Genomic DNA, 23,916 nt, shown 5'->3' on the forward strand with positions numbered 1-23,916 from the left:
AATCGTGTATCTGGGGAACCACAAGGATGGGTAAAGAGTGCCCAACTCCAGATAAACATCAGAAGGGCCACTTTGATACTTTGCTGCTGTGCACAAGCAGTGATCTCAAGTTAGTCCTGCTTATCACGACACCTTTACCTAGGTGTTGTATCTCATATAATTAAGTTGCACAGTATTTTCCTGCCACTCCAGCTGCAGAAGTTGTTTAATCTTTTGAGTGCAGAATCCCTACCTGTCAAAGTCTCCTGTTACACCTCCAGTTTCAAAAAACCACTCCAGATACTTTTGTACTATTACCAGTGCTGTCCTAGGAAATAAAACAAAGAGCATGCTTGGCTTACCTTACTCAGCATGTTCCATGTTCTCATTGCTTACCATATCACTGCAACAAGCTCTCTTGGCAACATTGGTTTTTACCTCAACTCCCAGCACAAATTACTCTGGGCCCTGCTGCACCACCAGTGCAGGAGGAGGTCAGTATTTCCTTCAAGTTAAGATTTCAAACTTGCATTTTATATTTAAAAAAAAAAAAAAAAAAGAAGAAGCTGTTATACATTTAGTGTTTTCAGGGGCTGAAAGTGGCAATTACAAAAATTCTACTTATTTCCAGTTACTGTTTAAGAAAAAAAATGAAAGCAAAACCGAAAAACAAACCCCCAAAACCTGGGTCCTTACAACACTTAAGCCAAATGGCTTGCCTTTATTACAACTAAAAGAAACATGGTGCTTCTATTTTCATAGCAGGATTCAAGCATCACAGGAAGTAATGGGCCACAAAGCTCTAACAATACAGTGTGTGTGTGTGTGGGAATTAAATAAACCAAACCCAAATCTTGCTGCAGACATTACAGATTCCTCCACATGAAACACAGAGTGTTCAGGACAGCAGAGTGCAACACAGAGACAGCAACAGCATCATTCTAAGCTCAGAGAGCATTCTAAGCCTGTCACACCAAACGTGGTATCACCTAATTGTGTCCTAAGCCATAGTGAAAGCAGAAGACAGGGAAATGAATGTGGGTTATTTGTTTCACAGTCCTGCTCAGTTCCCTTCTTCCAGCACAGCAGGCTGTTGATGGCCTCTACTTGGACAATGGCTGCACAGTCATTGAGCCATCTGGGCCTCCATGGCTTGCGCCGTCCACTCTGGAGCTGTCTGACTTATCTTCTCCAGCAGGTTGTTAACTTGGAAACACAGTGACTGAATCTGTTTGTCCCAAGTTGGCAAAGCTTCACGAGCTGTAAAGAAAAAAAAAACCCCAAACAACACATACTAAACAAAGTAAGTCTTAGCAAATCCCTTGCCTCTTCAACTGCAACCTTTCCAGCTGCCACAGCCCCCACCTAATTCACAGAGGAAGCTTTCCTTGCAGCTACATCAGGCTCATTTCAGTATCCAAAAGCTACCATTATTTTGGCTGTTACAAGCCTGACTCCTGCACTAGAAGCAGATTTGAACAGAGAGCTTCCTGGTGAGCCTGTTCCTACAAGAAGACTGATGGAATAAATTCACACTTTTCTGTGGGTGAAGCATCAAAGGCTCTCTCTCCATTACAGCAAACCCTGCCACCTCCTGGCTGCAGCAAGACACAGCAAGCTCACTTCAGACAAGGTATTAATAAACTTAAATTTCCTTAAAACTGTCAAACACCATCTCAAAAAGCTCACTCTGAAAGGTGCTAAAAAAGTAAATTACTGTGGTTGAACTTACTCTCAAAATGAACAATTCCGTCAATCTGATCAATAAATCCGTTCATGCGACCCTCGGTTATCATCTGAGAAGCAATCTTTTCTGCCTGGAAGAGTAAAGAAAGATGGTAGAAACTTCATCCATTCTGAAAAAAGTTAAAAATTACTAAGACTTAACAGCCTTATAGGCTTTTCCACATTTGCACACATTGTGGGGAAGCAATCTATAGACAACACTAATCATGAAATGATTAGACATACTATCAATGGCATCTAACTCCACTATTGCTCATTCCACATGGTGCACCTTCCATTCTCACACAATGTGCTAGGTATTCAACCTTCCTCATAACATGCAATATCTAATTATTTCCTGATATTTAACCACTTTTCGTAATATTTACCACAGCTATTTTCTCAAGCTGCTGATGCTCCTTGTTTAAAAAAAAAAAAAAAAAAGTAGACAATGGATACCTTGGCTGCTGGGATCTCTAGTAATGCTCCGAGCTCTTCAAAAGTAATGTTGTTGTAAAGCTTGCTCGCAGATAGTAAGTTGTGTTCAATAACAGCTCTGTCCAGGATACTGGAACCTTAAGGGTTAAGATGAGGAAAAAAACCAAAAACAAACCATAGTGTAAGATTTAAATATTGGTTTATATTGCAGAGCAAGTCAAAAAGCACTTTTTTTTTTTCCCAGTGTTACACGTGCAGAAGGTCCAAATGCATCTGCCTCGTATCAATGTTAAACTACAAGAGATAGTGAACAAAAAGAAATGAACAGCACGTGGTTGATTTTAAGACAGATAGCTTAAACCCTTTTATTTAATTTCTAGAACAATCAAAGCGGATCCCTTGACACAAGACTCAATGTCTGAACTGAGGGAGTTTGACCTCCTGTGATCAGTTTCTAGCTTGCCAAATAGAAAGACCATTGCTTTGTTTTTTTATTATTCATTACAGCTCTTAGGGGTACATTTAACTTCTCTCTTAGTGTTCTTGTGATAGACCCTTATCTAAGGGCCTATCACTGTTGACTGAACAGTTTAACTCATTTGTCCCTTAATCTCTAGTTGAAGATAAGCACATTATTAAATATCAACTAACCTGCATTCTTTAACTTATAAGGACAAACACTACAGGTTACAAATAAACAACAAAATGACCCAAGAAAAGGACTGAATGAGATTTTTAGCAAGTATCTTTAATGCAGTTTTCACTTCTGAACTACACGGTTATTTATTTGTCCCTAATCAACAATTATTGTCCACTAGGAAGATTTTCCTGGTTAAGAGATATTTCATGCTTATATTATTTTTCCAGAGCCCCTGGTGGTCTAGTGGTAAAGGCGCAGCGCTGTCACTGCCGAGGCCCGGGTTCGATTCCTGGTCAGGGCCACTCCCGGGCAGGTGGAGCTCGTTAGCCCTTAAAGGCAACCCACCTACGTCCTGAGGACCTCGCTGCCACCGTCCAAGCTCGCTTGGCCCCGGCAGATGAACCTTAGGATTAAAGGGTGGGCTCAGTTCCGCGCACACTGTGTCTCACCTAAAAAATCCAATGCGCAGGCTGGAAGGTGTAAAGACCTTCCCCGGATCTTCGCTCGCGAAGACTGGCCATTATTATTTTTCCACTTCATTACTCTTCTAATGTAATAAACTGAGACCAGTGTGTTTACAATTCCGGTCATTACTAGACATTATTTCTCACTATTCAGAGGTTCCAGAGCTAATTAGGTGACAGTGATATGGTCCAGAAAACAATTTGCATACAGTGTGATGCCCAAATCATCCCCTCACTATCCGTCACATTCCTGTCAAGTCAGGATGCAGTTCAAATAAATTATCATCTGCACAGACCATTTATGGCCTATGTGCCTGTCACATGTTTCTAGGCGTCCTATTTATAACAGTGCCTTAGAACTGGAGAAGCTTGGAAGGACAGAGACTCAGTTAGGAATACTGGGAGGTTGTCAGTGAAGAGGACAGAGAAAGAAAATTTGACAAGTTGTCTTCCAGAAGAGTATTTTAAAAATCTGAATGGCAAATCAGAAAGATGAACTTTAGCTAACAAGCTTTACTATGCCCATGAGGGTTATGTGGTAAGAAAATAATTTAAAAATAACAATATAAACAATACTAAGTTCTTTTCCATTACACTTCTTCCCTGAACTGGGCAAGTCTTAACTCCCATGGATGAGCACCTAACGTTAGAAGGTTTTAGAGAAATACGTACCGTCAGCTGTAGTTGCTTTCTGGTGAGGCATCAGCATAGCTGCAAACTCTTGCAGTTGATTTCCACGGATAATTCTGTCGAGATACATTTTCTCCAAGATCCCATAGGCTGCAAGCTGCTGGCATCTCTCATCCTTGAAGAGCGTAGCAAGCATGCGAGAACGCTGCTGTCCTAGGGCAGTCAGGAAGAATCCTCATAAATGACCACCAAAGCAGCAAGTATTCAGAGGTAAACAGCAGGAAGTTGTCATTTTTTCCCCCCTCAATACATACAAGTAACAGCCAGTGAAGCTGTATTAAGGAAGGAATTTGGCTGTGCTCAGTTCCAAAACACTGCTTGCCACTACCTTCTACATTTTTAGCCAAGATGCCACCTTTTCACTGGCAAAGACACTGAACTAACCCATCTCTGTGCTAACAGATGCCAGTAGGTAATTTTGACAACATGTTCACAACTTTGGATTCCTCAACAAATCTTAGTGCAAGATAGCTCCACATAAGTAATACACAAGATATCCTGCTTCAGGGAAAATAGCTATGTTGGGGTTTTATATAAAAATGTATTTTACCTGCTGATGCCAAAATAGTACAATGCAAAGCATGCTTCAGTGCCTCCAGTCGCTCAGTTTCATGGACTATGCTCTTATAGGACAGCTCGTTGTATCTTTGGGCAGCCTCAATGAACTTTCTTCTGTAATCGAGAACTCGAGCATAGCAAACCTAGAAAGGAAGCATGTCTCAGAAAAAGAAAACTAGCAGAGGTGGCTGCAAAAAATTGCAAAAATTGCACACTATCAAGTGACAGCTCCCTCTTCTGCATCCTACGGAAATCTGTGTCTTCAAAGAATTAGTTGGATTTGAAAAGTCCTTGCTAAAGTATCATGGAAAGCAATTAAAAGGGCACTTCCCATCATTGTTCACGTTAAATATTTCAAATATCTAAAGGCCAGAAACTTAAATAAATGAAATACTGTACAGCTGATACTGTACTTATGTAAGATTCCCCTTCACTATTGACACTGACAGCTGGCACTTAGGTAGTAATTTGTGTGTTTCAAGTGTTTGCTTTTCCCTTTCAGAGCTGTAACAGCATCTGATGTTTCTTCCTCCCTTTGTGCTTTTCTACAATTTACATAAAATATTTACACTTTCAACTGAGTGCACACTTTAAAAAATAGCATGAGGGGAGAAAAAAGGGAAAGGGAAAACCAACGAATCAAAGCCACTAGACACTGAGTTACACAGCTCATGGCACACCTGGTTTGTGTTGTAGAATTTCAAACACCATCAACTTGATCGGTACTGTTACACTGTAGTCATCACTGCTCATCAGTTACTAAACTCATTTGAGAAATTTGTATATGAACCACATACACAGTAAACCCACAAATAAGCAGAAAGGTCAGCAGTTAATTAATTACTTAAAATCTTAAAGCTACTTTTATGGATGGGAATCATTATCTAATTACTGGGGGGGGTGTTGGGCAGGGAGGTCTTCCATTGTCCCTAATTATTGGATGCGATTTTTTTATTCCTCTGAGATTTACAGACAAAGGTGGAGGCAATATTTTCAACAATATTTTGGATGTTTTGAAGCTTCCTCAATCAGTAAAGGAAACTGGCATTTAAGAAACCTTTACAGACTTATCTCCACATCACAAGGAAAGAGATGTTTCATTATTGCTGTGTCTCTCAAGCTCCCAAAACCATTAGAAGCTTTTCCCTTTGTCTCTTTTCTCTTTATGAAAGTTTTAGTGGCTTTACATAAAAAAAAGTCTCAGTGTGGAATCATCTCCCTATAGAAAGAGAAAGCAATAAAGCAAGTTAGACAACCTTATAATGGATTTGCAGCTGCTCATTAGTTGACTCATTCTGCAGCAGGGAAGCTCGATTAATATACGCTTCTGCCTGAACGGGGTCATCATCCTCCAGATACAGCCTGGCAATTTTCAGGTAGGTCTCCAGTTTATAATCTACATTGTACTGTCTGTAGAGAAAGAAAAGCAAGTGCTCAGAGTTGCTCCAGAACTACCCTTGCTCCTAACTGTTCTAAACATATATTGTGATTCTCAAACACTTGGTAACATTTGCTTTACCCTGCTTTCTTCTTCCCTAACACCAAAATTAGCGCTCTCTGTTCAGTGTAAGGAAATTTGAGATGAATGCTAATGTAGAACTGGCCCCTACAAACAGCAGTAGAAATAATGCTGTCCACCAAGACACAAATGTACATTCTGATAATCTGATTTTTGTGGATTGGAAGTTTGCCACAAGTGGTGAGCCACTTGAGTTAAGAAGAAAACTTGCAGTGCAAAGCCTACATAAATTCCTTCTGTATGCAGAGAAAGAGGATAGGAAGGACAGCCAGAGAAAAGTAACAGCAAGGGTTCTAAATCTGAAAAACCCAAACCAAACAAAACCCACTCCACAAACACACAAAAGAATCCTCTACTGTATTTGCTAATAACCCATTTCAAACTGTGTCTTCATTTTGAACTGAGAAGGTGGACACACGGAAGAACTGCCACCTTTCAAGAACCTTTCCATAACCTTAGAAGCATTTTTGCAAAATACTATTAGAAAGACTTGTTTATCAATAAGACTAATTATTAGTGTATAACTTCTGGTGCAGTAGTTTGACCCACTTAGCTCTTACTGAACTATACATTCGTCGAGCTATACTTCTGTCATCTGACAGTACTTCTGGCCTGAACTACAGCAGCTCTGGGAAAATATGCAACCCAAAAATTCTCACTCGCTAATCTAGTTAAGTACAAAGAGAGTAAGTACATGTAACAGCACAGAACCACGCGTAACGTACTTTTGCCCTGTTTCCAAAGGGATCCCCACCAGCACTTGTGCTGCATTTCTCCAGTCTTCTTCTTTCTCATAGATCGATGCAAGATGTTGCCTTATTGAAGCGACCTAAAGAATAATAGAATCAGTAGCAGAAACTAGAAGAGTTGAATGGTTCTGTACTAACTTTCACAGTATTTGTTCTTGTTCCCGTACCCCCTCGACCTACACCCCCCCACCTTCACAGACACAGCAACCTGCACACATGCAACTCTTCCCATGCAAGGAGTCCTGTGTGGGACTCCTGGATAGAGTTTTAATACCAAGCTTTTTAAATAAGTGCTGGTTTGAAGCACTTCCACTTCAGTTTGTGACAACATAGAAGGAGTTCATCACCAGGGAGTGATAAGTAGTAACCGTTTATAAAGCTTTTAAGAAGATGAAATTAATCTTTCAAGAACTGGAGCACCAAGATTCACAAACCATTTATTGCAGTTACACATCATATCATGCCTGTGAGACATGAATGAATATGATTAGATCCTAATGCAGAAACTTCTGCTTTGTAGAGCAGCTGTCAGCAGGTAAAAGGTCAGTGCTTACAGCCCAGGTTTTAAAAGTGGAAGTGTGGGTAAAAAAAAGAAATCATCAGATGTCTTGGATTTAATTTATGCATAATCATGACAACATGAGGTAAGCATGTTCAGCTCAGACTTAGAGTAGAAGCTGCTTAAAAGACAACAGATAAAAAGAAAATATAAATCATGACAGAAACTGCCTTGCCTTTCTTCTCAATACTAGATCCTAGAGGCTTTTTAGATAAACAGCCTCTCAGATGATGATGCACATTCATACAGCAAAACACAGAACTGAACTGGAAAAGAACTGCAGCACATTCAGTAGTCAGCTAGAAATGGGATTTCAAGAAAACATTTTTTCCTGGTAAAATGACTATGGCTGAACTAAACACACACAGAAAGGTTGTTTATTTCGAAACAAAAGCTATCTGTCAAGATGCATGCTCTTTTCATCACCTGCCTGCCCCAGTACTGGGGCAGAGGGCAATACAATGAGTACCAGTCTGTCTCTCAACAGCAACTCCAAGCTCAAGTATTGTTTCATTGTAAGCAGCCATTTCCTGGTAGCAGAGGAATTACATGCCCAGCATCATGATGAAGTGATTAAGTCTATATTCTTTGCACAGTCCTAAATAATCTCTGCATTTAGCTCAGGTTTTCTGTGTACAGGAATGCAAAATTGGACTCTAAGTAGGGGTATCTGTCTTGAACAGCTTTTTTAAAGGCTTAAAATAGTCAGCAGATAAGGGGGATGAGGAGGGGAACCAAAGCCAAACCCTCAAACCAAAACCTCCTCATCACTGATTTCTCACCTGCTCTTCAAATGAAATAACTCTAGGCTGTATCTTTTCCAAGGTGAAGTGGTAGATTTCTTTGGCTGTACTGTCAGGAAGACTTGGAAGATGGGTACAGAAATCTGTCAGCAGCTGACGTGAGATCACCAGACTGACATTCTCGTTCACCACTGGGTCAGAGACAAAAAGAGATGCAACACTTGTCAGTGCTTTCACTATAAGTGATCATTTGCTTTTAGAATAAATTTGAATATTCCAATTTTTAAAACTGCATCTAAGTGAAGGGGATTGTATTTAAAGTGATTTTTTTTTTCTTTCAGAAACTGTTTACACTACAGGTCACCAGAGTTCTAACCCCTGACAGATAATAATGAATTTTTCACAATTTACAATTTATAGCTTAGGCAGGTGTTTCATTCTGAATCGCTGTCCTCAGCTGCTGAAATATTTTGGACAAAGTAAACCTTTAGGCTAAATCTCACTAAGTTTATTCTCAACTTTAAAAGAATTACAACAGGTGTAATTTACAGAGCTGCTCAATACGCCAAACACTCAATACAACACAAAAAAACCCTTAACAATTTAATTCCCTCTGAACTTCTCAGTGAGGTGATGACAGTTCCTCTTCCTGTTGTGTTTGAGTTCCAACAGGACCTAAACATCATGTGTTTATGTAGCCTCAGGTAGAGCTTACAAATATGCAATCCCACAGACCTCTGGCCTTCACTCAGCGTGTAACCAATTCTACTTACTTGCTTCTACAAAAGCTTTCAAAGCTTCAAGTTGTTCTACACCCGACAGCTGAATGGCTTTTTCCAATATTTGACGGTATCTGTCCAAGATTAAAAAAAAAAAAAAAAAAGGTAAAAAATCAATCACAGGGCACATTTTGTCACTAAGAAGTTCTGCCTCTCTGCTTATTTTCTATGTCAGAGCCCTAATTTTGTTTATATTTTCTATTAAATTTCCAAGGAATTTGTTCTCAAAGGTCATGAACATTCACCTGGAGTTGGTATCTGGCTTTTCTTAAAACCCAGGACTAGATTCTCAGACAACAGAGCTCATCATTTTGTTATCTGGGGATATAAGCGCAATCTTGAAGGTTTAAATAAAAAAAAAATCACATGCCTAGGAATAGTGAACAGAAAAAGTAATGAAAACTGTTATCGTTCATGGGTTCAGCCTAATAAAGAAGAAAGATGTCCAAAATGGTCCATTGAGACTGAGCAGCAGTGTTGTGAGTGAGGGGTGAACAGCATGTTATATCCACTTGACAAGAGCACAGTGCAGACTGTGCACTTTCAAGTGTTTTTTTCCTGTAAAAATGGCAACTTAGAGCTCATTAGACTTTGCCTCAGCATTTGCGACACTGACGAACTGCTACACCCACGCTGAACCCACATTTTAAGGGGGAAATTTCCAAGGTTTTACACGACAAGCTCTAGAAGTGACAAGACCTCAGCCTCCCTGGAACACAAGCAACTGGAGTGGGAGTCGAAGAATTCCAGGTGGCCGATCCGCATCTCTCGGGGGAGTAAGAACCTATGGGGCACATCGCGCTGCAAGCACTTCAACCCAGAAGGTTTGCCGTCCAAAATAAAAAAATAGTAATTAAAATAATGGAAATAATAGTAACAACAATAAAAATAGAGTAGCTAACATATCTATGGCAGGCGGGGCAAATAAACTCTCTGATCTATCGCTGCACAGCAGCCGAGCCCTGAGGGGCGGGTGGACAGGCGGGGAGCCCGTAAACAAACAAGAAACAGAAATTGCAGAACGACGAGGTGAAATCTTTCCGTTTCAGTTTTATTTAAAGCAGCGCGGCCGCTAGGCAAGACCCGCCTCGGCCCTCCCAGGGCCCGGCGCCTCCCTCTCGACCCCACTCCGGCTCGCACCCCTCGCCCCCGCCGCGGGGACGACTCACTTTCCCGCCAGGTCCTTGTGGGAGCCGCTGGAGTTCATGAGCTGCGCCAGGTCCTGCCTCACCGCGCCCGCCGCCATCTTGGGAGCCGCCGCCACCTCCTCCCACCATGGAGCCGCGCGCGCGGCGGCGGTCACGTGATTAGCGGGGGGGGGGAGAGAAGAGCGCGGGCAGCGGTAAGGGGACGGGGCCGCGCCGGGCGGGCCCCGCGCGCGATATCCCACGGGATAGGCGCGCGCGCCAAATCCCGCACGCGGGGAAAGGCCGAGCCTTCCTCCCTGCCCCCTCCTCCTTTCCTTCTCGCGGGTGGCGACTGCGAGCGGCCCCGGAAGCGTCCGGCGGGACGGGGCGGGTCCCGGAAGCGCGGGGCGCTGCTGCGCCGGTGGTTGCCAGGGCGGCGCGGCGCAGTATTATGGGATGCGGTGGGGGAATGGCGCGGGGCGCGTGATTTTGAACAAACGCGGCGGCGGGATCGGCGCGGGCGCGGCCGCCGCCGCCACCCCCGGGAGCGGCACCGGGGGGGCGCCGGCACCGCGGAGAGGCACCGCCACCGCGGGAGGAGGGAGAGCGCCCGCCCGCCCGGTGAGTGCGAGGGGCGGCAAAGCGGCGGCGGGAGGATAGGGAAGGGGGTGCCGGGCACGGCTGACAGCCTTCCTCCCGCCGGGAAGGAGCAGGCCCGGCCTCGCCGGGCGCTCTGCCCACCGCGGACTGTGCTCCCAGGCGGCCCCGGCGGCCTCCTCCGCGGGATGGCGCGGACGGCCGGTCCCGGCCGCCACTCCGCCGCGGGGGCACCCGCCCGGCGCGTCCCGTCCTGTCCCCGCCGCTCGCCGGGACAGCTGCGCTCGGAGCCGCGGCGGGGCGGCGTGGTCACAGCGGCCGCGGGGAGCTGCGAAGCTGCCCCTTGGAGCGGGGTCTGTGCGGGACGCGGTGGTGCGGAAGGGGCCGGGGCTGGCGGCTCGCTGGGGCGGGGCGGCGGGGGCAGGTGCGGCGGGGGCGGGAGCGGCGGTGACGGGCTGAAAATGGCGGATCTTTCGAAATGCGGCGGCAGTCGCCGGCGCTGACGGGCCTGGGCCGCCCCCGCCAGGTGAGACCCGGCCCGAGGGGCGCGGCGCGGGGTGGGGGGGTGGGGGGAGCGACCGCGGTAGCGGCTCTGCACAGGGCCCGCGGCCGCCGGGGCTCGTCGCTCCGGGGTCGGCGGGGCCCGGGTGCTCCGGCCCGCGGGACACCGCGCAGGGCCACCCCGGGGACCGGGCTGCGACCTGGACCGGCTGCCAGAGGGGCCCGGGCTGGCCCCAGGAGCCCCCGGGGTCGCGCCGGGCTCGATGCCGGGCGGTGAGCGCGTCCCGCCCGTGTCAGCGGGGCGATGGCCCGGGCGCTGCCCCGCGCGGCGGGTGCGGCGCTTCCTTGGCTCGTCCAGGGTGTCAGGGCGCACCTGTGCCTTGAGCGCATCGCTGTCCGGCCCTGGACAGTCCCCGAGCTCCAGGGGAGCCTGTCCAGTCCTGGGTCCTCAGGTCAACAAGGAAAAGGAGCTACGGGAGAGGGTCCAGCAGAGGCCACAAAGATGATGAGGTGTCTGGAGCATCCCTTTTATGAGGAGAGACTTTGGGAGCTGTGCCTGTTTGGTCTGGAGAAAACTGAGAGGGGATCCAATTAATACATATAAATATCTCAAAGGCAGGTACTAAGAGGATGGTGCCAGACTCTTTTTGGTGGTGCCCAGCAGTAGGATGAGGAGTAATGGCCATAAACTAAAACAAAAGAAGTTTCACCTCAACATGGTAAAGAACTTTTTTATGTTGAAGGTGGCAGAGCACTGGAACAGGCTGCCCAGGGAGGTTGTGGAGTCTCCCTCTTTGGAGACATTCCAAACCCACCTGCATGCATTTCTGTCACCTGCTCCAGGTGACCCTGCTTTCTCAGGGGGTTTGGACTAGGTAATCTCCAGAGGTCTCTTCCAATCCTGCTGACTCTGTGATTCTGTAAATGTAACTGGACCATCTTTTGGAATGGTCCCAGCTTTTCTTGTCACCACTCTTGTGTGTTATGAGGTATCTGTGATTCTGTGATTTGCATTCAGAATGTGTCATTAATTATTTGTGACCTTGACTTTGAAGCATGTTGTGTACTAATTATGTAATACTTGGTATTGAGGTTTTGGGTTCTGGAAAGCACTGTGGCATCCAGAGCATGTGCAATTGTCCACTGGAATATAGTGAGAAAGCTCTCATACCTAAGATTTCCAGTGAAGAAAGAACGGATATTTAAATGATCTTTCATTAGATTTATCCTTCTGAACAGTTGCTTTAAATATATTATAGTTATTGTAGGAAATACTGAATATAGAAAAATAATGTGAAGTATTCTTTGCAATGTTTACATACAACTGGCAATAACAAACAGGCAGTGAATAATTGTGCACATGGCAGCTTATTCACAATAGCTTTTGGCTTACGGGAGGCAAGAAGAATAGTGAGTTATGAGCTGAAAACATTTCTTCTGTCAGTGGAATCCTTTTACTCCTCAAGACATCCAGTTTACATATCTGTCAGCAAACTGTAACTGTTGGTTTACATGCCTGGTATGAATCTACAGAGATGTGTGGCTATATTGCTCTGTAGGCCAAACACTTTTAAAGGCTGGCTTGGAGAGTGTGTTAGAAAAATACAACCCAGCTTCTCTAAGTTGTTGTAATGTACAACATGCTTGTTGTAATGCTGTAAGCTTGGAAAGTTTGTTGTGCAAGATTGGTTGTTCAGATTACGTATCAAAAATGATCTGCTGATGTGTGGTTTGCTTATAGTCCTGTGATGTTCAATCTCAGATAGTTGGTAACTGAATGCTCTGAACAATTCAACCAGAATTCTCAAAAAGGTTTTAACTGATTTCAGGTTCACTGTTTCCGAACCACAGGTCGATATGAAGTGTGGTGAAAAGAGCTGTCAGACTTCAGCCTTAGAGCCATTATTATCTCACACATTGGGATATTTTAGGTTTGGAAAAGCAGTCAAAATCCCTTAGGTTCTTTTCCTTTATATCTGTTTGAAAAATATTTAAGGAGGGGGAAAAAAACCCCTAAGGTAGATTGGTGGGTAGATTGGGGATTGATTTCTGCTCCAGCAAAGAACCATGCTTCTTTATTTGTCACTTGTTCCTTTCCTATGCTGTAGATGTGGTTCTTTCTTCTTCACATGCTGTCAGAAGCACACCCTAATGTCCTACAGTTTGTGTACTGTGACAGTAGGATGGTACTATGGGGTACTTTATGGCAACTACCTAGGGGACAAACTCACGATTGTTTGGGAATTTTTATTATATTTCCTATTATTATTCTTAGTTTCCGGAACTCCCAGTGAGAAGAGGAAAACAATTCCTGAATTCTTGATTTGAGGGTTTGTATTTTGCCAGGTCTTATATTTGGGTAGCTTGGTTTCCTCAGTTGCTTAGAAAGCCGATAAGCAGCATGTGGCTTTGAGTACAAAGTGACTAGGCTTGCTCACTTGGCAGCATTAGAAGTATGAAAAAAATTGTCTTACATAAGAAAGAATAAGACTGATGGAATAATCCCTTGATCGGTCATGAGGTGCACAGCTACATGATGTGAGAGATTCAGGTTTGTCGTGTTCCAGATCTGGATGTAGATTAGTGGCTCCTTAACTCTTTCAACTTGTGTCTCATTCCCCTTCAGGAGCCATCCTTCTGCAACCAGACATGTTGCTATCCACATGAGCATTATGTCCTTAGCTTTGGGCTCTGCTTTGATCCGTTGTACAAGTTCTAGGTACGTACCCAATCCTATCTCTATGGATTGGCTGTTTTGGATGTTTTCTTCCTTTGGAGTAACAGCAGTTTCTGTTACGGACTCAAGAAGTCTATCTTAAAATGCTTCTTTAGATGTATCTGTTCTTGTAAAAGATCTTTCAGTTGTGATTCCTTGGTGCTATTCTGGTGCTGGTAAACTTTGAACTGAGCTATCCAAGCACGCTGACTCACCAGAATTTGCTTGCTACTTTGTAGAGAAATTTTCTTCCTGAGTTGCACACCAGTGTCAGCAGCATGGAGAAAATGGGGCTGTGCCAGTCCACAGTTTGGTTTGGATGGTTAGCTTTGCTCCAACCTGGCTCCTTCATCTGGGCTACCCTTGCAGCTACATAGATGGTTGATAGCATAAGGAGGAGGGAAAATGTATGGAAATCGATGGGCAGATGCCAGAGGTGGACAGGAGACCTTTAGCAGTAGTGCTGACTTAATACACCCAGGGAAATGAAATATAAGGAAAGTAATGCTGCTAATCACATGCACACAGTGGTCGAAGTAGCAAATGATGTTATTTGAAATAGCAGTGCAGTAAAGGTATTGCTAGGATATTTCTGACATTAAATACTATAAAATTGTATCAGGTGCTTGTTTTTGTTAGTGTATGATTAACAGTTTGTTGACTTATAATGTTTTTTAGCTTTTGCTTTTCCTTTGAAAATTATAATGGAAACCTAGATTACCCAGAACTTGCCAAGGGAAGAAGGATCTCCTCATAAGTGGTATGTGGAGAAGTGGTTAGAAAGTTTTTTGGATTTGTTTTTCTCTGTATTCTTAAAAAGAAAGCAGCTAGCACCTCTGTTATAAACATGGCAATGGTAACATGAGTTTAATCAGTCTTCCCATGGAAAAACCCAAACAAAACAACTAAAAACAAACAAACACCAAAGCAAAAACATCAAAGCCAAAAACCTTGTATAATATAAAATTCTCATATACACTTGATAACTCGGTTTGAACGTATAAGAGTTGCTAAGTTGTGTACCTTGCCCATTCTTCTGTCTGCTGCACACAGTTGTTTGTGTGGTATGTCAGGTAGGGAGCGTTCACTTAACAGCATGTAGAGTAATGGGAAGGGAATGGTGTGCGTTGGTTGAATAAGGTATGGTTGCCTTGGGAACTATTTTGCAACTATAGATGGTTAATTTGTAGTAGGAGAACATCTGATATTTTCCTAAGTATTCCTTGTAACTGTTGAAAAAAAGATTGGATACTTACACTAGTTACATATTCAGTGTTTTATAAGGACTAAGGCTGGAGATTTTTTTTCTTGCTATAGTTTACCACTGGTATTGTATTTGATAAATCTAGAACCATGATCCTCTGGGAAGCATGCAGGCAAACTGCTTCCCTGTCCTGTGTGGAGAATGGGAAAGAAAATGGAAATCATTTTGTCTGTGTTCCACTTACATATTTTGTTACTGCGTTAAACAATTTGCTTTCAGTCTGCTGTTGCATATGCAAACATGGGGAGTTTGCAGTCTTAGATGATTAATTTTTCCACTTACCTTTGTTAATCATAGCGTCCTTATGGATTAATCTTTTTCTGGTTTCATTACTGGCATTTTTTAAAAGTGATCTGTAGCTTAGTAAGCTTGAACAAAAGAGAGTGTTGAGAAAACAGTGCTGATGATTTTGTAATTCTTTGCTTTACAACAAAACAAACCTTTCCATTTTAAAGACAAACTGTAGAGTGTCAGTGAGAGTAAGAAAATGGGAAATGAATAAAATTAATTTTACCCATTATTGAAATGATAGCAAAACTGAAGAACAGCAACTAATTAGCAGAGTTGTAGCACAGCAAGATCACCTATGTGCAGTTGTGCTCTTTCACTGGATAATATGCCAGCAGTACAGGCTGAGTCTTGGGTGTACATGTGCTTCTGTGGAGGTTTTCCTAACGAATGAAGACATGCCTGGTGTTAAGAGTTTCTTAATAAATGCATTTCCTATCTTTTGGTGCCATTGCTCTTTGTGAATTTCTGTTGCCTGGAATAGTTGATGTGTGCTTGTTTGTGTTTGGCAAAAAGGGATGAGAACACAGCAAAGAAGTAAATCTACTAGCACTTTATTTTATGGTTTTTTTTGTTTATAAAGTAACTCAGTGAAAGGGTTTGTTTCTCTAAGGTACTTGTTTTCCCTCTGAAATTGACTTAGGCAAACCAGTGACTTCTTAATTGTAGCTTCTTTCTTCTTTGCATAGGTAGGTGTTCTAAATCACTTGCACTAGCAAGCAGTCAAGAATCTCTGGGGACCATGAGCCTTTTGCTGTTATGTGGTGTGTTCAATCTTTTCTTGAAATAAGTTTTGTCTATTTGCTGGGTTAATGTCTGGAACATTAAATGAAGAGTGGGGGTTTTTTCCATTTGCAAAGAAGAGTTTTGGTGCCACTGCTGTGAACTGACCACACTGGAGTGATCAACAAGGCTGTAGTCAGTTTTGCACCTACAGTGGTATTAGCAAAGTTTGTCACTTCTCTTTTCCTGTGGGAGAAAATGTATATGAGCTATGGATTCTCTTAGGACAGAAGCAGAAAACGTACAAGAGGAAAGCTACTTTTGAATCTTTACTGTTGCTACTGTAATGACCGAGAAAAATAAGGGCGCATTCTTTCTGTTGAACAGGAAGGTGAGTTTTGGTGTTACTTCAGCAAAAAAAAATAGGTTGAATAAAAGGTTTTGACAGGTTAGATAGCCTGGATCCTTGAAAAAAGAATCTTTAAGGACATTGGTATCATAAGTTATTACATTTGCTTCTACTATTTGTTTTTGGCTGCAACATAAGGTCCTAGTTGTCTAGACCATAAGAACCTGAGCTGTCCTCAACAATGCAGATGCATTTTGCACAAAGATCCCATAGTCACCTATAAGTTATATTGCTGCTACTCAGTTGGTTTGGATAGAATGTACAGTTTGACACAGAGCTGCTTGGCTGCATGTCCTGAACTGGATTCTGGAGGAACTTACTGAGGTGCTGAGACACCCTCTGGTTCAGGTGTGTCCAGCTCTGTGGATATGTGGTGCTTTTACCTCTGTGTAATTGTGAACAAGGGCAGCTGAGTCACAACAAACAACCTGCCAAGCTGCAGGTCAGCTTTAATATCCTGTCACAGATAATGGTGTTAATCTCCAGTCCTCCAAATTATGAATTTACAGTTGGCAAAAGCTTCTTTTGTGTATACAGAGTTGTCTTAGAGGTAGTAGAGAGGGAAGCTGAAAGCTAGATCTTGCTACATAGAAAAAACAAAAAAACTTTTTTTCACTGGAAAAATGCAGTTAAGGCTTGGCATATAATTGTTTCTTCCCTTACTGATTCTGAGAATGAGATGAACATTGTGGATCTGTGTCAGCTCAGTGTGGTGGGGACTTGTCCAACTGGTGGTCAAGCATGTTTGCCATAGAAGTCCAATTTGGAACGGTGTTCTGTAAGGACAGAAAGGGATATATTGAGCAACATGGACAGTGCATGCAAAGAATTTTTTCTAGGTGGCCTTGGTGTGCTGTCTGGAATAAAGCATCTCCTGGGACAGAATAAGATACAGTGTCAATATTTCACTATCACTTTCAGCATATTGAAAACAAAGGTTGTAAGAGATGGTGGTCCTAGTCACTGAAATGCTTCTCTCTTGCTTGTCCTGTCTGAGCTTTTGGGGGTTTTTGAAGTGTTTATCCAAAACTGTTGGTTTTCCTTAAACCCAATGAAACTTACTCGTTTGTGTTTCAGAAGCTCTTCAACCTTTTATGTTATGTCACATGAGACTTCAGAGGTCTGAGAAGCCTGCATTTGAAGTGGCCCACGTGGTTCTGGTGCAGAGATGAAGATTCCACTGAAATTCCCACTTTTCCCATTGAATTTGATCTCCTGACTCAAAATCTTAATTTGAAATTTAATTCCACAAAAGTCAGTTGGTTATTGCACAGTCCTAGTTTTATAAATAAGCTTTCCCAGAAATAACATAGGGATGCTTTATCTAGAGATTAAAGTGGGAAGGAGGGGGTAATAATGTTTTTTACCATCTGAACGAAGTCACAGTTTGCCTGCAGGTGAGTTATTTATCTTCAGCTCAGCCCTTCTGCAAGTAAATATATTCTGCACTTGTGAAATGTTGTCATGTTTAAAGCTGGTGGAGCTGCTGAGATCTGTTTTCTCACAAATCACTGCAATATAACTGTTGGAGCTATTTTTGCTTTTCTTTTAGTGCTCCACTGGACTCAAAAATTAAAAGAACCAACTTAGATTTCTTGGCTAAGTTTAAAAAGCAGTAGTGGTCATAGCAGCTTTCACTGCTCTTCAGATCTTGACATCACTACCCTGAAAGCATTGGGGTTTGTGGTCTTAAGATTTTTACCTGGTTTTCATCTCTGTTCTCCTAACTGCGAACAGAATCATGTGGTTGCATAAGACACATAAGGAATTAAGTTTTTAGGACAAAATGCTGTTCTGTGCCATATTTGAAATGAAATACTCAACTGAAATCAGTGTGGTGGGGGGGTTGTTTTGATTAGAATGAACTTTATGTATTGTACTTTCAACTGGGCAGTGCAGGTGTAGTGTAGATGTGGTGCACTGCATAATCATCGTGCTTCCCAGCTGGCAACGTTTCAATAAAAGTGGTAGGTTACAATTCTGTTGTGATGAACTCTTTTTCATAAACACGTGCTAAAATGTACTCGTGCTCAAATTGCTGGCAACAAGCCTAATCTGAGAGGTGCACAATGTGATAACCCCTGAAAGTCTGTAAGGAACTTGATATCAAGCCTATGAAGGCAGTTTTCATGCTTGTTGTTTTTGCGAGTGTTCTTGATGTGATATTGCTGTGTGTTCTGAATTATTCTGTAGCTGTGCAGTCAAGAGGTGTTTGGAAAGCAAGACCTTTATTTCAAGTTATACTTCAAAGTCTGAAATCTGCGGTATTTGGGCTTGGTGATAAGTACTCCTCATGTTTCAGTTTTTGGTTGGTTTTCTTTCAGTCAAGAGAAGTTCACTACATGTTTATTCACTTTAGATTCTTATTGCCTTAATATTGGCCTCCTAATATTAAATACAGAAAATTAAATAATTTAAAGTTATTTTGGTTTTGGTTTTTTTTTTTTTCTTTTGGTCTCACCACAAAGTTTGCATAGGGTTAGAAATACTTCATTAAATGTAAAGACCCTGGAATCTACAAACCCAAATTTTGGACTGTTCATGGCAGTGAACACCTTCAGAATGTGTTTAATGGTTGTAACACCTGTGCAGTTCTGTGTTTTAGCTTTTGTCCTACTTTGTGGAAATGACTGAAACTGGCATACAAACCAAGAGTAGGGTGAAGGGAAATGTTCTGATTTTTAGTTTCTATTTTATTTTTAGTTTGTCTAAAGCTCGGTTTGAAAGTAGAACATTGTTTCCAGTTACAAAAGGCAAACTGAACTGCTTTGAAGTATTCTGCTGCAATGAATGTTATTTCCACTTCTTTCCTGGAAAGTTGCTCTGAGTATTGTGTGTGGTAAACAAGCAGTGTTTAAGACTTTAACCCTACCACGGTAAAAAGAAAAGGAGGATGTGCTTTTCAGCACACTCTGAAATTTAGTTAGCACTGGTGAGGATTAGACCCTCAAAGGGCGCCAGGTAGTTGTCAAAAAGCAACTTTATCATCAGCTTGCTGATCCTGGTGCATCTTCAGAATGACGTGGAAGTCTGAGTTTTTGACTTGCTGTGAGCCACAAGTAACAAATGCTGAAAGTGTCAATGATTATGAGTAGACTCTGCTAATTTGAAATATAGACATGGCTTGAAATGCAGACTAATATTAGTAAAATGATAGGGATTTAGCCTTTTCTTAATGGACATTTAACCGACATGTGAGAGCAAGGGAATAGTTATGAGCCATGCATGGGAAAGTAATTTGACCTTTAAGTGGCTTAGTTTTCTAGATACTAATGATTCTGAGCAAGTGTTTGGAATTTTGTTGGGTTTTGTTCAGTAATACTGCTCAGTCACCAGGGCACCCATCTCATTCAGCAGCAGTCTCACAATTTCCCTAGTCTTCCTTTTGCTACTCATGTACTTGAAGAAACCCTTCTTGTTGTCCTTGACATCTCTTGCCAGTTTTAATTCCAAACAGACCTTAACCTTCCTTGTCATGTCCCTGCATAACCAGACAACGTACCTATATTCCTCCCAAATGGCCTCTCGCTTTCTCCATGTTTTTAACCTTCCTTCTTCTGTTTAAGTTTTGCTAGAACCTCTTGCTCATCCATATAGGTCTCTCACCCCCCCTTGCTTGATTTCTTACTCTTGGGAATGTACTAGTCTGGAGGAAGTGATGTTTCAATATTAGCCAGCTTTATCAGGCCCCTCCAAGGCTCCAGGGCTTTGGTCCACGATACTCTACCAAGCAGAAGCCTGAAGAGACCAAAGTCTGCTCTCCTGAAGTCATGGGCACTGTGTGCCTTCCTCACTGCCTGAGGATCTTGAAGTTCACCATTTCATGGTCACTGTAGCCAAGGCTACCTTGGAGCTTTACATTCCCCACCAGGCCCTCCCTGTCTATGAGCACAAGGTCCAACATTGTACCTCTTCTCACTGACTTCTCTTATCACTTGGGGAAGGAAGTGATCAACACATTCCAAGAACCTCATGAGTTGTTTATGTCCTGCCATGTTGTCTCTCCAACAGACATTTGGGTGGTTCCCTGTGAGGACCAGGGCTTGTGAACATGAGGATGCTCCTGTCTGTCTATTGAGGGCCACTTTAGCTAGGTCTTCTTGGTTGGGTGGCCTATCTGTACAGGTGACCCCTACTGTAATGTCACCTGTCCCTGCCCTTCTCTTAATCCTGACCCATAAGCTCTCGGTTGCCTTCTCACCATCCTCAGGCAGAGCTCCATGTGCTCCAGCTGGTCACTGACATAGAGGATGACACTCCCTCCTCGTCTCTTATGCTTGTCCTTCCTGAAGAGCCTTTTATTCCTTTTTTATTCCAACACTTCAGTCACGGAAGCCATCCATCCCAAGACATCTCCATGATGCCATTGAGATCATATTCCTGCAGGTGTGCACACACCTCTAACTACTTTTGTTTATTCCCCATAATAAATGTGTGGGGGCATAGAGGCATGTAAGAGGGGTTCCTGATGATTTACTGGCTGGAATTCCTTTGTGCTGCTCTTCGGGTTCTCTCCTGCTGACTTGCTATCCATCTCCAGGCTCTGGGCATCTCTTGCTGGTGCTGACATCAAAAATCCAACACCTGGGTACAGCTTTTGCAGGCAGGTCTGCTACCTGTCCCAGGAGAAAGGTCTAGGCACTGACACTTGAGGCCTGGTGATTTTAAACTGCTTAATCTCTAAGTATTAAGATCCAAAAAATCAGATTTTTTTCCAACCTAGCAACCTTCGGGAGTTTACATATCTGCCACTATTGGAGAGGGCAGATAAGCAGAAGCTGAAAAATTTGAAAGGCCTATAAGCCCCTAAATTTTGATTGCATGTGGTTGACAGTGTCTCATGCTTCTCAGTTAAATCATCAAGGATCCATTTTGTATTTCTCCTTCCTCCTGCTCTTGCTTTTGTTCTAATGAGTGGCTTTAGCATTGGAATAAATTATGTTTTTAAACCGTAACTACTTAAGGTTTAAGTATGACAATTTATTTATAAATGAAACAATACAAATATTGTGGGATTTTTGAGTTTTAAAATCCTCAAATGTGATCCATGGCATATTGACAGTTCTCTGCTCCACCTTGATCAGAAAGAGGAGGGATGGTGTTGGCACATCTTTGTCTTAGCAGTGGAAATGCCAAATGTTACCCCTTTTGTACTGGCTAATCAGTGATACTGTACTATTTGTATTACTTTTTGTTTAGAGTTCAGTGTACTTGGAGTGAACAATTACTGGTTAGGTTGTCCACTTTTACTTCTCTGCAGGTTTCCTGTCTCATTCTCCCCTTTCTTGAGGGCAGGCTTCATTGTTCTTCTCCATACTTCTTTTTAAGGGCTTTTGCAGTTTCTAACTTGGGAAGTTGAAAATACTTGCACTTGCTGGTGCTTAATAGAGCTATGCTTAATTGTGTGTATCTGGCCGAGCTTTATAGAACTACTAACAGATACTGCAGTATCTGGTAAAGATACTTAGTTTCAATTAGCATTTGCTGTGCATGTGGCAACAGTTTTACTGATCCCGAGAGGTTACATTCGGTGAAATGTGTTTATGTAGCTTTTGATTTTGGGTGGTGTGGGTTTGTTTTGCACATCGAGGTGTTCATACAAAAGCTGTTACTGATTTGATTTCCTTATTTTCTGTGATGTTTGAGAATTTAGTTAAAAAATGAATGTTGCCAATGACTTCAGGCAGGTCTGACCAGTGTTCTTGAATCTGTCAGGTTATAGCAGAGTGTTCCCATGGCTGAGCACCACCAGGTCTGTGCTGTGCACTGAGAAGGGAATGGGAAGGGATCTGCTAACAGTGATGAGTCCCATGGTCTACTGCTTCATTCTGATGACCTTGCTAACACCTTGCTAGCACCTTTCCAGGGCTTCCTGTAGAACTGGTCTCAGCAGCTGTATTTCTGTGTAATCTGAATTTTTGAAGAGTTTTACTTGCAGTACGTTGTCTCGCTGATGGTTTTGTAACATATCACTGTACTCAAACTGGTAGTGGTTGCAGACTGGAAGGTTAACTGTTCTTATCTTAGTGAAATAGAGATATTTCTGGATCTAATAAGATGCAGTTACAGTGAAATACAAAAATCCCTATATCTTGCATTTTGTTTACTTGTTTGCAGATCACTGTGCTTTATGATACTGATTTTTTTGATTTTTGTGTTTCGTGTGGCAGCTTTGGTGTTTTATCCACAGAAGTGTTGATATGATCAATCTCAACACTTTTAACAGAGTTTCTTAAAGATTCTGCAGTGACGTGCTCGTGATGAAGAGAAAAAAGCTCGAAGTTCACAGGTACCTGTCAGGCCAACAATCCTGGCAGTATTTATCCTCTTCCTTATAAATCCCCTTTACAACATCAGATATATATATATATTATTCTTTGTGAATATCAAGAGTAGAAATCTGTTCTATGAGTAGGATGATCATAGGTGGCTCACTCAAGCTGAGAATTTGTCCCTGTCCTCCTCCTAGGAGTACCTAGCATTTTTCAATGGTGTTGGTCCAAGGCTTTACTGACAACATGCTTTAGTCCCAAAGTTTTTATATGTGTTTGGCTGGTTGAGTGTCCTGAGCTGAGCTGTGTTCACAAGTCTTCATTGTGTAAATTTCTTCTTTTAGTTTAGTTGTCTTTTGTAGGCTAAAATTATATGTTTAGTAATCTGATCCTAGGATTTTTGTGGAGTTCCCCAACCTGATAATGTGTTCATACACTTCCTTGGCCTAGATTGTTTTTTTCTTCAGGTTTTTAGCCAAGTTAAGTGTAAAGATGCATTTTTTGAGGGGTTGTAGGTATACTTCTTGCATTATCAAGTACTCAAAGCATAACTGCTAAAGTGAAGGAAGCTTTCAAGGGTTTTAAATAGTTAAAATAATTCTCTACAGTTTCGTGAAGATCTAAGCTGTTAGAATGTTAAAAGAGGTTGGCATGCTTTCACTGTTGGTAATCACTTCAGTAGAGGAGCTGGAAAAATGGAAACAGTTTAAAAGTATTAGTGAAAAATAAGCAGCTGAAGTGTTGAGAAATCCTGGCTAGATACCAAGAAGTAAAAATCTGCGGGGATGTTTGAGCTGCCTTTGATGACAGCAGCCTGTGGTATAGCTAGGGTGAGATTTTCATTGTTGCCTTTCATGTATCTATTTCAGTCATATCCAATGTGCAATGAAGAAATAGAACAAGTGGGTTGTATATGATTCTTTTTTGCTGTTGTTTGTGACACAAGCCTGAACACAATAATGGAAGCTAACTCTGAAATGATGAGACCTGGAAACTGCAGAATCTTACATATGTGATCTCCATAAGCTGTTAATTCAGTAGCCATGAGTAATATTTCTCTTCACATGTCAGTTGCTGATTCCAGACTTGATGTGACGTATTTCTTTTCCTTTTGCATTCTGATTTTCAAGTGGTTAGTTTGGAGTCAGAATGCTGTTTAAAATCCTGACTCTATGT

At 42.4% G+C, this 23,916-nt stretch overlaps 2 protein-coding genes across 5 annotated transcripts in view; one reads left to right on the top strand and one right to left on the bottom strand.

Annotated features, from left to right (window-relative positions):
• Positions 1-668: 668 nt before the first annotated feature.
• On the bottom strand, positions 669-10,309 carry COPS4 (COP9 signalosome subunit 4). Its single transcript, XM_050327408.1, has 10 exons — positions 10,013-10,309; positions 8,838-8,917; positions 8,104-8,255; positions 6,739-6,842; positions 5,751-5,904; positions 4,487-4,637; positions 3,919-4,089; positions 2,164-2,279; positions 1,712-1,796; positions 669-1,239 (listed from the first exon to the last, which is right to left on the bottom strand). The coding sequence occupies exons 1-10, from the start codon at positions 10,087-10,089 to the stop codon at positions 1,106-1,108; spliced, it is 1,224 nt and encodes a 407-aa protein (XP_050183365.1). The 5' UTR covers positions 10,090-10,309; the 3' UTR covers positions 669-1,105.
• Positions 10,310-10,409: 100 nt separating this feature from the next.
• LIN54 (lin-54 DREAM MuvB core complex component) overlaps positions 10,410-23,916 on the top strand; it is a 40,973-nt gene continuing 27,466 nt past the window's right edge. For 3 of the 4 annotated variants that reach the window (XM_050327384.1, XM_050327385.1, XM_050327386.1), the window contains exon 1: positions 10,410-10,591. The gene's annotated coding sequence lies outside the window, so the exon portion shown is untranslated. The remainder of the gene's footprint in view (positions 10,592-23,916) is intronic. The other variant, XM_050327387.1, reaches the window with a different exon arrangement.

Source organism: Myiozetetes cayanensis, unplaced genomic scaffold (genome assembly GCF_022539395.1).
Source record: "Myiozetetes cayanensis isolate MyiCay16 unplaced genomic scaffold, myiCay2020 scf33, whole genome shotgun sequence".
Taxonomy (NCBI): Eukaryota; Metazoa; Chordata; class Aves; order Passeriformes; family Tyrannidae; genus Myiozetetes; species Myiozetetes cayanensis.

Coding starts and splice junctions, on each gene's coding strand:
- COPS4 (XM_050327408.1), bottom strand. CDS start 10,089: ATGGCGGCGGGCGCGGTGAGGCAGGACCTGGCGCAGCTCATGAACTCC. Junction 2,280..3,918: donor GAAAGCAACTACAGCTGACG/GTACGTATTTCT, acceptor TTAACCCTTAAG/GTTCCAGTATCCTGGACAGA. Junction 1,240..1,711: donor CGGAATTGTTCATTTTGAGA/GTAAGTTCAACC, acceptor TTTTCTTTACAG/CTCGTGAAGCTTTGCCAACT.